This window comes from Mastomys coucha, unplaced genomic scaffold (assembly GCF_008632895.1).
Source record: "Mastomys coucha isolate ucsf_1 unplaced genomic scaffold, UCSF_Mcou_1 pScaffold5, whole genome shotgun sequence".
NCBI classification, from domain to species: domain Eukaryota; kingdom Metazoa; phylum Chordata; class Mammalia; order Rodentia; family Muridae; genus Mastomys; species Mastomys coucha.
Genome location: NW_022196911.1, coordinates 73,629,835 through 73,642,536, shown reverse-complemented (window position 1 = coordinate 73,642,536; position 12,702 = coordinate 73,629,835). Strand labels below are relative to the sequence as shown.

Genomic DNA, 12,702 nt, shown 5'->3' with positions numbered 1-12,702 from the left:
GACTCTCATTAGGTGGCCCAGGCTACTCTCAAGTTTGTGATTCTCCTGCCTCAGCCTCTTGAGTGCTGGGATTACAGTATGTGCCACCATGCCCAGCAGAGCTTTGCTGCTCAAAATGTGGCCGTCCACCAGCAGCATCTACATCACACAGGGACTTCTGGGAAAAACAGAACCAGGGTTGGAACGTAGCTCAGTTGGTAGGGTGCTCACTTAGCAAGCAAGCAGCTGCATAAACGGTGGTATATGCCCATAATCCCAGCACATGGGAGGTAAATACAGGTGATTCAGGAGTTGCTAAGTAACCAAGGTCATCATTCTTGGTTTAACATCCCCTCCACCACCCTGGCTCCCATACCACACACACTTACACACAAAAAGAGAGAGGTAAAGAAAAGAAAGGGGGTGACCCTTAGATCCCACCTAAGACTCATGACCTCATTCTCTGAATTTAGAGATACCTGAGCAAAGGAGACGGATCTCTGAGCTCTAAGGTCTGTAGCCCCTTTCTCTGAGACTGCACCTTCAAGAGTTAAGCACCTGCACAGGTTAAGTGGTGCCCAGTGAGTCACCAAACCTTCCCTATTTTATCCTGCAAGCATCCCAGCTGGTTCCTCCCCTCCCCCTCATGCCCACTATTTCTGAGAGTGACCTCTGTGCACATCCTAACCTTCATAAACTCCCCCCCCCCATTCTACCCTAGGTCATGCCTCTTCTCTCTCCCATTCAGGTTGCTCAGAGGTCAAGGTTCAAACTCCCCACTCGCAATCAGTTCCAGTGGCTCCCCCAGCCTCAGTTCCCTGTTGAGCAGCCACAAAAATTCCCCTCATTCCTGCCCCTCTGGAAATCAGTGCAAGAATTACTGCCCCTCCCCACCCCACCCCATTTCTGCCTCATTTCCCATACCAAACCATCAATGTCTTCCTCTCTAGGCTTCTCATCAGACCATCTTCTCCTCATCTACCCATTAAAGCCTTGTACTCTGGGTCAGGACACACTCCTTAGGCTGGTTTTAGCCCAGAGAAGTGGAATGAAGGTGTGTGGGTCCCTGGAGGCCTGTTCCTCATGAGTGTGTCCCTATGAGCTGACAAGCATGACCTGAGCCCAGTCAGGTCCAAGGACACAAGTGCTGCTGGGTATAGAGGGACTCCTCTGGTTGAGGCAGAGGAGAGGTAAGCGGTGGGGACACAGGGGTTGGAGGAGGGGCAGCTGCCAGGAGAAGCTCCCATTCCTGCCAGGGAGGAAAATTTGAAGAGAAGGCTCAAAGAGAGATGCTAAGGGCAAAAGCACCCTCTTTGCCAGGAGCTCCCCGCCCAGGCACATTTGGGTGGCGGCTGCCTGACCATCTGCTGGGGACATCCCTCGGGGAATCCCTAGCAGGCGGAGGCTGGATGAGGTCCCTTCAAACTTGGAGATTGTGTGATGCTAGAGTTGGGAAAACAAGCCTCACACACGTGGAATCTGTAATTATCGAGAGATGCCAGGCAGCATACGATTCTGCCTTAAGTGGTACTGACTGCAGGCAGCAGGAATTCTCCAGGGGAGAGCGGAGGGCTTGGCAGTTCCCAGATCTGCACGGTGCAGGTGGGTCTCTCAGAGAGCCGGGTGTAGGAGGAGGCAGGGGAGTTGAAATCAAGGAAGCATTTTTTTTTTCTAGTTTCTCATATCTACAGCTTCTTCTTCTTTTTTTTTTTTTTTTTTTTTTGGTTTTTTCAAGGCAGGGCTTCTCTGTGTAGCCTTGGCTGTCCTGGAACTCACTCTGTAGACCAGGCCGGCTTTGAACTCAGAAATCCGCCTGCCTCTGCCTCCCAGAGGCGTGTGCCACCACCGCCCAGCTATATCTACAGCTTCTAACCTGTACCTGATCGAGTTCTGCTGGGATCAGAGGGTGGGTGCTGCAGCACCGACCATTCATAGAGCATCTTCAATGTGTCAAGATGGTGAAGTCCTCCCAAATAGAAAGAGGCCCAGAGAGGCTAAGGAACTCTGAAAAGGGCACACAGCTATTAAGAAGCAAAGGCTTGCCTTGCTGGAGGTACAAGGCAGCTTCCCTCCCCTCCCAGTCTCCTGGGGACATCACCTGCAGAAATAGACTTTGAGACATCTTTATTGCCAGGCTCCCAGGCCCTAGGTTTAGCAGGGAGGTGGATTTTGGCTTGGCCTGCCCTGGCCTTTTCAAGACGTTGGGATTTGAGTTCCCATGAGCCCTCCTTTTCCTTGGCGATCTGTAAAGCTTAGGGAATTGAGAGCTGAGATCTCCTGTACCCCCTCTCTGGGCCTAGAAAGGGGGTTTGGCTCCCAGCTTAGCCTGGGGTGAGAGCTATGGTTTCCCTCCCTGAGCAGTTCAGGGCTAGCTGTGCTGCACTGGTCCTCTGGGTTTAGAGGACCCACTTGCAGGCCTGGTGCAGAAGATGGAATGTAATCTGTCACTTGTTGGAGGGCCAGGCTGACAGGGGCCAGACAGGGCTGGGTGTTGGCTGAGGGGAGATGAAGCCTTCATGTAATTTGCAGACATCTGAAGAGTCAGGGAGGCAGATTGAAATGTCAGCTCTGCTCATGAGGGCTGTCTTCCCACACCCCATCCAGTGACAGGAGGGGCCCTGGGAGCCAGGCAGCGGGAGACAGAAACAGAGAAGACTTGGAGGACAATTCCCATAGGACTCTGGGCTGTCCAGCACTGCCCTGCCTCTGGAAGACTGAGGGATGCTCAAGTAGAAAACATGGCCATCCTGAGCTGGTTCTTCCTGGGCTGGAGGGAGGGCTCGGGTTGCCTTCTACCCGCCTCGAGGTCACATATCTATGACTGACATACACACATTCTAATGGCATGACCCTTCAAAACAAATCGGGATGATCCCACCTTTTTTTTAACCTTCATTTGCTCCAGTACAACCTGCATGGCAGTGGACAACAGGGTGAGCCTGTATGTCCTCCGCCTTACCCTGGCCATCTGACATCTAGCAGAGGCTCCAGCTTGTAGCTACCAGGAAGCAAGACTTGAGGGGCCATTGTTTACCTGAGCTTAGGAAAGAGGGTCCTGGGGCTGGAGAGATGGCTCAGCGGTTAAGAGCACAGACTGTTCTTCTGAAGGCCCTGAGTTCAAATCCCAGCAACCACATGGTGGCTCACAACCATCCGTAATGAGATCTGATGCCCTCTTCTGGGGTGTCTGAAGACAGCTACAGTGTACTTACATATAATAAATAAATAAATGTTTAAAAAAAAAAAAAAAAGGAAAGAGGGTCCTGAATCGGAGGGAGTCGGTCAGGTCATGGGGACTGATCTAGTTTAACCTTTACAGAAGAAAAAGCTGAGGTCCAGAGACGGTCAGGAGCTTAACCAGTCACTAAGAGCTGATCGATCTATAGGAGGCAGAAGCAGACTCCAGTCCCTTAAGGCCCAGTACTTGTTTATAAGATCCTGTGTGTCTGTGTGTGTAGAGGGGGCGGGGTGGGGTACAGTCTGTTTTAGGGACAGGATGAAGGACGTAAAACTATGGAGTCATACCTTCCAGCTGCTCTCAGTACCTCAGACAGGCCCTCCCAGAGCCAGGAAATAAGAAACTGCCCAGAACTGTCACCCCACTCCATCACACATTACTGATGCTCTCATCAGGGCTGGTCCTGACCTGGCTCAGCAGGGTAGGGTGTTCTGCCCATCAGACTGACAGCTGGCCTGAGAGAGCTGTGTGCCAGTGGGGCCACCTGGGCCTGAGAACAGGGGCAGTGGGCAGCTGTGCCCAAGCTCCAGATGGTACAGAGAGCAGTCAAGCCAAGAGCGAGGCTGGCAGCAAGGAGGATCTTAGAATAGCAAATGGAGTGAGAGGCAGCCATCAGGTCCAGAAAGGCCTGGAGAACTCATGAGAGACCGGCTACCCAGGAAGGGCAGAGGACCTATGTGGGGTCACAGGGCTCATGTCCGCTGTCCTGAGGGGTTTCTCAGGATCTTTCAGGAAAGAGCCTAACCCAGTGCCCAGTGCTCAGCTGAAGCAAGCATCTGACCTGGCCTCCTCCTGGCTCAGACCCTCAGAAGGCATGGAGAACGTCAGCATCATGGAGAAATGGCAAGCTGGGAGGCAAACAGATTGGCTTGTGGTAGCCCAAACTTAAAGAATGAGGCTTTCAGAGATTTTGGTATTCCCAGAGTGCACCTTAAACAAGACCAGAGTCAGAGGTGGATTAAGAGAGAGCTGCTTCAAACCAGGCAGTGGTGGCGCACACCTTTAATCCCAGCACTTGGGAGGCAGAGACAGGCAGATTTCTGAGTCCGAGGCCAGCCTGGTCTACAAAGTGAGTTCCAGGACAGCCAGGGCTACACAGAGAAACCCTGTCTCGAAAAACAAACAAACAAACAAACAAACAAACAAACAAAAAGAGCTGCTTCAGCCTGGAACCTGGCTGACCTGCTCAGGAGTGTGATTTGTGGACACAGCACAATCCTCTCCCTGGCTCTTCACATCTCCCTTGCCCAACTCCAATTCCCACATGCCTGGTGAACCAGAGGTCCACACTGGGGTTACCCACAGGTGAGTCCCATTCCTGACCCTCAACCCTGCCTCCTACACAACACTGCCTTCTCAAAACATCCCAGGAAAGCCTCCAGCAGACAAGCCTGTCATATCTGCTCCTTCCAAGACCAGGCGGCAGCTGCTGGCCTGTCATCCCACAGGTTTCAGAATGAGTGTGTTGATCTCTAGAAAGCCCTTCCAGGTTTGGGGAGGCACCCAGAGCCTGGAATTCCATGGCTCTTCTGTGCCCCAACCCCACCTGCACCAAGCATCCTATGATCGCTGCTTATAATTTCCATCCTCCTTGAACAGGGGCATCTGAGGCCTTAGTGCTCAGCACAGAACCTGGTATATGGTGCTCAAATTCTGTTTATGAAATAAACCTATTTGTTAGTCGAAGACCATTAGTTGATGATTAACTGAATGATCTTGGGCAAATCCCTTTCCTTGCCTAGGCCTCAGTTTCCTCAGCTATGTAATGGGTATATTGGTCTATAGTTTCAGTAATTCTATAGATTCCCAAGTGGCCTTTGTGGTGTATCCAGGAGAAGTAGATCCTGGCAGGGGGTGGAAGAAGTATAGCCAGAAATAGCCCCAACCTTATATCCTCTTGTTTCATCTTTTGCTCTTTCCCTTAAAGTAGGTGGAGAGCTGGCTGCGGTTACTCTGCACCCAACCTCAGATTCTGTCTCAGACCACAGAGTCCTCAAGGACTCTGCTTCTATGAAGATGAGGAGGGTGGGCCAGCACATGCCATGGTTCCTGATGGCAGTCCAGGGCTATGGCTTTCGTCTCAAGGTTGCCTGGTAACGGCGTTTGCATTCTAATGTAAAAGTATGGCAGTGCCAGACTCAGGGCTACCTGAGGGGTGGGCACCTAGGGTGAGGCTTGGATATCCACTAGGGACAGAGACAGGGTAGGCAGAACCGCCATTACATCTTTTCTCATTATCTTGTATACCCTGGGTAGAGGAACCAGGGCTGGACCTGGGCTGGCGTAAGATTTTAGTTGGGGTAGCAGAGTTGAGGGATGGGTAAAACCAGTCCAGGTTTGCAATGGGGCAGCCAGCCTGGCATTTGCACCCCCCATCTCCTTCCTCACACCTGCAGCTGGCACCTTCCACCCTGTGAGCCACAGCCGGTGCCACCTCTCATTTGGTGATGATTTTACATTAATTACCTTAATTAAGCGGTGCTGAGTACTAATGGCTTGAGAGGGGGGTGGTTGTTCCTAATTGCCCTTCCAGTCAGCTTGGAAGGAGGGGCCTGGAGATTGGCAGAACAGGAATAAGCAGTTGCAGAAGAAAGAGGGGAGGCCAATATGGGTAGGAGAGCCCCTTACCTCCCTACCTGGTTGGGAGACTCAAACCTAACTACCCGAGAGGGGCAAGCAGGAGGTGCCCTTTAGGGACTCGTGCAGCTGGCTGCCTGCCCAGATCTGGGACCTGCATGCGCTGGGACAAGTGGGAAGCAGGCCCAGAGTTGGTGAGCAGGGAGCTTGGCGATGTTTTCCAGACTTGTGGTCTCCCCTCCCAGGGCTTCCTGCTTCCCTGCCCGCTTCCGAGGCTTTGCTTTCCACTCACAACATTCTTTAAGGCAAAGGTCAGGTGCCTGTGGCTTTCTCCCCACGCCCGTGTTGATCCCTGTTCTATGAGGCCCTCTAGCATCCTACACTGAATCCAGGAAAGGGGACGGCTGGGAACAAGGAGGATGGCAAGGGCTAAGATGGTTCAAGACTTTGAGGACGAGCTGAGACTGCCCAGGGACACTGACATCAGTGCTGGGCCCCAGTTCATCCAGGCGAAGGGACTGCCATGTGCCCCTGGGGCTTGTGGGAGAAGGAAGCTGTAGTCTATTCAATCACTTACAAACTGTTCAAAACAAAGAGGGAGCTGGCCATGGGGCAAGAAGTAGCAGAGGTGAGCCCAGGACTAGCCAGATGCAGAGCCAGAGCCCCCGGGGCAGGGTGGGAGACAGGAGTATTAGAGAAGTGACTGCAGTGTGGACAAGGGAGGATAACAGAGAGCATGATGGTGCATACTAAATCACCGGGAGGGATGAGCGGGTGCCAGAGGGGCCACACAGTGGTTGCGGTGATGGAGGAAGAGAAGCAGGGGAGTATGAGAGTTGGGAGGGGGCAGTCACAGTGACAGAGCTTGTGGGTGAGCTGGTTGGACTAAGAGAAAAGGACCAGGGGACCCCCTGATGCTCACTGTATCATGGTGGCCTTCTTCCAGGTTTCTGACCTGGATACAATGGATGACAAGCAGGTTTGGGGCAACAAAAGGAAAGAGCTAAATTTGTGGTGGCTGAAAGCCCGGAGACCATCAATAAGGATGTTCAGGCTCAGGTCTGTGGCTTCCACAGCTTCTGAATCCCAGGGGAAAGATAAGCTGCCCCAGAGGGAGGTTTGACCAGGGTGTGTCCATGTCAATCTCCCATGCCTCTGCATGCCAGGACCCAGCGCTCGCTACAGGAGAGGCCGAGTTCAGTTCGGGGAGGAGTGAGGAGAGGCACAGGTATGTGGCCGAGGTGCTATAGCTTCTTCACAGGTGATCCTGTGTCGTTTCCACTCCCACACAGTTTCAGATGCAGAACCCGCATCCTTCCAGTCCTCTGCCCACCCAAGGCTGAACCCCTCTTCAAACTCTCTCCTACTCCATTTATCAAGCACCGAGGGAGAGGCTGAACACACTTGCTCTTCCCTGAAGCCCTCCCAGCCATGGCTGGTGGTGCACAAGGCAGAATCCAACCATGCGTTTTGGTCTCTCTTCCAAGCCCTAGGCAACCCCCCACCCAACTAGTACCCTAAGCACTTCCACCTCTCCTCGTGTAGGGCCCCTTTCTGTGAAAGGATAATTTTCCTCTTGATGGATTCCACTCACTCACCTTGATCTCTACTCCATATCCAGGGTAGACAGAGATATAGTAGAAACAGTCCAGGCCAACATCAGAGGGTGAGCTGGGGGCCGTGGGGGAATCCAGAGAGCCCTCTGGGCCTGAGAAATTCCAGCTACAGGGGCCTGGGAGGCAGGAGGAGACATGAGGCTAAGACCAGCTCTGGTAGATGTAGATTCAGCTATAGCTGAAATAAGCTCTCTCGCACTCTCTCTCTCTCTCTCTCTCTCTCTCTCTCTCTCTCTCTCTCTCTCTCTCTCTCTCTCTTTGTGTGTGTGTGTATGTGTTGAAGCATACCTTTAGGAATGTCTATTTCTTTGTTGAAAGAATGGGACTGCTTTATGCTGAGTGGCTACCATGCAACCCTATTTCATTTCTTACAATGATTCATTTGATGTGTGTGTGTGTGTGTGTGTGTGTGTGTGTGTGTGTGTATGTGTGTGTGTGTGTGTGATGAGTGTTCTGCCTGCATGGATGTATATGTACCACCTTTGTGCCTGGTGCCCACTGAAGCCAGAAGAGGGCATCAGATCTGCTGGAACTAAAGTTACAGATGGTTGTTAGTGGCCATGCGGGTGCTAGGAACCCAGGCTCTCTGCAAGAGCAGCAAGTATTCTTAACTGCTAAGCCATCTCTCCAGCCCCAGGGTTTCTGATCACTGCTTTGCACTTAAGGCTCAGAGAGGCTGACTAAAACCCCTAGGGCTGTGTTACAGTTGGAAGAATCAGAACGTGAACTTGGGGCTATCTGATTCCAATCCACACGCTTTAGACAGGCTGACCCTTGGTTGCAAAAGGTCCTGCAGGTTGGTATAGTGTCAAAAACAGAGGCATTTAGGATATCGTGATGTGCCCACCACCCTCACTTTCAGCCCTGCCAGCCAGCAGGTAGCTGACCTGGTGACTGAACTGTGGTGACAGTAGTAGTAATGATGGTGGTGGTGGTGGTGGTGGTCTCTTCGTCATCCCCTGAAGCTGTGGAGGTGGAATTGGTCCCCTCGATACCAAGCCCTGTGGTCTTAGACATGACCTCTGGAACCCAAGGTCTGCCCATGTCACCAGGACCCTCCTGAGTTGGAGTCCATACTTGGCTAGGGGGTGTAGTACTGGGTCTGTCCTCTGGGAGCAGTGTGGGCACTGCCATACTCAGCCCTGGAGGAAGGGGAGATGTGATATAAAGCTCAGGGGGCTCGGACTCTAGGCTCCAAGGTTTCTCCCTGGAGTGGGGCTGGGTGGGTGCTGCAGCCACGGCTGGAGTCGGACTGGTAAAGACGGGGCGGTTGTCTTGGTTGGTGAGGCGGGGAAGGGGGCTCGGAGTAAAGGGTGTAGGTGAGTCTGGCTGGAAGGGCAGTGCTGGCCTCGGCGCTTCCTCTCTTTCTAGCCCCTCTTGAAGAAATTCCTCCAGAAGTGGGTGGTGGTTGAGCAGCTTCAGGGTAGGGGCTGTGGTGACGAAGTGGACGCCTCGGTCTGACTGCTCAGGTGTAGGGGCTGCGGTCAGCTCCCCATCCATCTCCCTGATGCCCATGGCTTGACCTTCCCCTGTGATCGGAGCCTCTGAGGAGAGTCCTGAAATAATAATGAATGATCAGAGGCTCTCCTGCTATGCCACAGTGAACAGTATCCCACCCAGCGCAGGCAGGAGGAGATCCATCTTGCTTTTGACAGAGAGCCTTGGAGAGTGTGCTCATTGTTGAGAATCATGGAGCTATAAAATTTTAGAGCTGGAAGCAAGGTGACATCACATACTTCAAAGATGGCACATGAGCTATCCTTTCTCCTCCACCAACCAAGACAGACATTACAAATCGATCATTGCACTATTTCCTGCTGTTTCCAGACTCAGCTCCAGGATCCTCTTCAACATAGAATGCTAGGAAGCCGTGACCTGACAAATACACATTTGCCATTTCTAATGTACCTCAAAGACCTTATTTTACTAATGAGGAGATGGGTCGTGAAATGCAAATGCAAGGGCTGAGGTGTAACTCGGCTTGTAGAATGCTTGCCTAACACGCATGAGGGGCTGGGTTCTATCTCAGCTCTGTGTAAACTAAGAACACAGTAGAAAGATCAGAAATTCAAGGTTAGCTTCAACTACATAGTGAGTTTGATGCCAGCAGTACATGGGATGCTGTCTCAGAAGAAAAGAAAAGCTAGGTGTGGCAGCACCTTTGGATCCAGCCTGTAGGAGGCAAAGGGTTTTGGGCAAACCTGATCTCTATAATGAGTAGGATAGCCAGGGCTACATAGAGACCCTTTCTCAGGAGAAAAGATAAAAAAAGAAAATAAGAAGGAAGTGCCCTGTTCAGAGTCTAATACCCTGTGTAAGTGGGAGAGACAAGGATTTTAACAAGAGTAATGTCTCTCACAACAGTGACTTTTCTAGCTGAAATTACAAGACATTCAAATTCATGTCCTGTTCCCAGTGAAACTACTGGTCATTAGTTTCAGGAAACTTATTACATATTTGGAATTTTATTTTAGATTTTCTCATGCTTGGCTTCTTTGCTCAGTTCCCATGAAATCCCAGTTCGCTACCCTCTCCGAAAATGATTTCTCTCCTCTTCTTTCCTGATTAAAACAAAACAAAAATAAACAAACAAAGAAAAACAAAAACAAACAAACCAGGGATTCCCTATGTAGCCCTGGCTATCCTGGACTTTGCTATGTAGACCAGGCTGCCCCCTTACTCACAGAGATCCTCCTGCTCTGCCTCTCAGGTGCTGGCTGGGCTGAAGGGCATGTATCACCTGACTTCCCTGACTTGACTTTTATGGTCTTTCTAGAGCAGTAGAGTCAAGTTCTGAAGCAGGTATGGCTTCAGATCCACTCGGATCCATTTCTCTGGGGCTATGTGGTCTGGTCAAAGTGCCTACATCCTTTAAACCTTAGTTTTCTTGTCTGTAAAATGGAGCTTCAGTCTTACATCCTTTTCCCATTTGACATGTTTCGTTATCTTCCCCCTTTCTTTTATTCTGAGACACAGTCTCACTCCATAGGCTTCAGACTGGCCTGGAACTCACAATCCTCTACCTCCTTAGTGTGATAACAGGCATATACCCATGCAAGACCATGCCTTCTTTTAGCTTTCTTAGGATACTACACAGGGTCTTAAACAGGGGTAGAGTGAGCTGCCACCCATCCATTCATAGCATAGATCCCTCATGCATTTTGATAATTTCTTGCTAAAGTCACATGAGGCTTAAGAATCCTTCTCAACAGTTATCCAGGCAGCCATTGCCAACCAATCATGTTACAGAAAATGAGACTTCCTTCCTGTCTCTGGCCAGCAGTGTAGATTGCTCTGCTATTGATTATGTTCACTCCTTTAACCACATCACTGAAGGGATGACTCACTCTCTGCTTGGGGCCCACTAGACTCCCTAGATTCTTAACTGCCAAGAAAAGGTCAGTGGATGCTGGCTCCATAGTCAGTCATACAGAATCTTGTCAACTCTGAGAAGGCTTGGGTTGGGGGATAGTCCTCATTCTCTATGGCTCTCAAAATGGCTGCCATGAAGATCTGGAAAGAAAATCCACCTGGGGTGAGCTAGCAGAGTTTGCAAGGAGGCCGGTTCCACTACACATCAGCTGGTGGGGCTGTCTGTCCACGGGCTCACACCCACTCCATGGATTGGCAGGCATGAAGAAGTGGCAGATGGGCTACATTCTGTTCAGGAGACCATCACAGCTCTGATGTGTCAGACAAATGGGAGGAGGGAGAAAATTGGGGTGGGAAAGGCAGGTTTAGGTTGGAGGGCTCTCCACTCTTCTGGGTCATGAGACCCAAGCAATTCAAAGCCTTGAAAACCTGGACCAATTGCTACGTCCTGAGATGCCCACTAAAGTAGCCCATCTGTGCCCTGGCATTTGTGCCAAACACTGACATCACAGTGTCCAAACTAGATACCCAGCCAGGCTCATATCCCCCAGAGCAGATGGTCAGACAACGCTGGGTGTCTTTCATCTAAATCAGTGACATGGCGCTCAAGGGGGAGGGGTGGTGAGGTAGAACCTGTGACATGCCAGGACAAGGCTACTTTCTCTCCCTCCTTGCACCCTCTCCAGATGTCATTCTGTCTTTGCCAGGTAAGCAGTGACTATTCTTATTGTGACACACAGGCTGGAACCCCTGGAACTCTATTGTTCCAAGTCCATTCTCCAGGGATGCCTATCAAGAGGTGTGTCCTGTGACTCTCAGGGTGGGAACCTGTGGGGAGAGAGAGAGAGAGACAGAGAGAGAGAGAGAGAGAGCGCGAGAGAGAGAGCACACAGAGAGCCTCTGCCTCAGGGAGTGACCAGAGCTGGCACCGTTCTCCTGCCAGCAGTCAGGTGGGTGCTGGGCAGTGGAGTGGAGCTAATGGGCACCTCCCGTCACTGTCGATTGAGCTGATTGTGTTATCTAGGGGGACCGAGCACTTGGTTAAATGAGATCGAGATAGCATATCAAACGAGCAAATTGATTCCCAACTCGGCTGCCACTTGTTCCCTGCGGGAGCCACCCACAGTCAGGGAGGGTAAGATAATCTCTGGGAGATAAGCCACATCTGCAGGAGGCATCTCCAGATACCCTAGTTGACTGTTGGAGGCCTGAGGGTCTGTGGCATGTCATTGGGGTCCCAAGGGTTGTGGTGGTGAGGTCAGGGGCTTCTCTTCCAACGGGCTGACTCAAGGGCAGAGCGTGATATAGGGACCAACAGAAGAAGGTGCTGAGGGACCAGACTGCCAAGCCAGTTCCCTCTGAGATCCTTCTATTATTATTATAATTATTATTATTATTACTATTGTTATTATTAAATCTTGCTATGTAGCCCAAGATGACCTTAAGCATTCAGTCCTCCTGTGTTAACCTTTCCAAGGGCTAGATATTTTTCTTGTTGTTTTGTTTTGCTTTTTCATTTGCTTGTTTGTTTTTCAAGACCCTATGTAGCCCAGGCTGGACCTGTACTTGCCACATGGTCATGGGTGGCCATAAGCTTATGGATCCTCTTGCCTCTACCACCAAGTGCCAGGATTGCAGACAAGTGACAGCACCCCAGCAAGCTTGCATTATTTAATTGACAGCAACTTGGTGACAGAGGGAATCTTTCTCCTGTGTTACATAAAACTTACAGCCGGGCGAGGGAAAGACCTGCCCAGTGCTGGAGCAGAGAGTCGATCTGTGACTAGCTAGCTCACTATTGATTGTGTTCACTCATTTAACCACGTCACTGAAGAGCTGACGCACACTCTGCTTGTGGCCCACTAGACTCCCTAGATCCTTAACTGCTAAGAAAAGGTCAGCGGATGCTGGTTCCACTTT

The 12,702-nt window shown here is 51.1% G+C and overlaps 1 protein-coding gene across 8 annotated transcripts in view; it reads right to left on the bottom strand.

The window, feature by feature from the left end:
- Positions 1 to 12,702, bottom strand: part of Sez6 (seizure related 6 homolog) — a 49,671-nt gene that overhangs the window by 17,919 nt on the left and 19,050 nt on the right. For 5 of the 8 annotated variants that reach the window (XM_031352186.1, XM_031352184.1, XM_031352185.1 and 2 more), the window contains exons 2-3: positions 8,298 to 8,966; positions 7,393 to 7,526 (exon numbers count right to left, since the gene is read on the bottom strand). In XM_031352186.1, the coding sequence (XP_031208046.1) occupies positions 7,393 to 7,526; positions 8,298 to 8,966 (803 nt within the window). The other 3 variants (XM_031352190.1, XM_031352192.1, XM_031352189.1) reach the window with 3 other exon arrangements.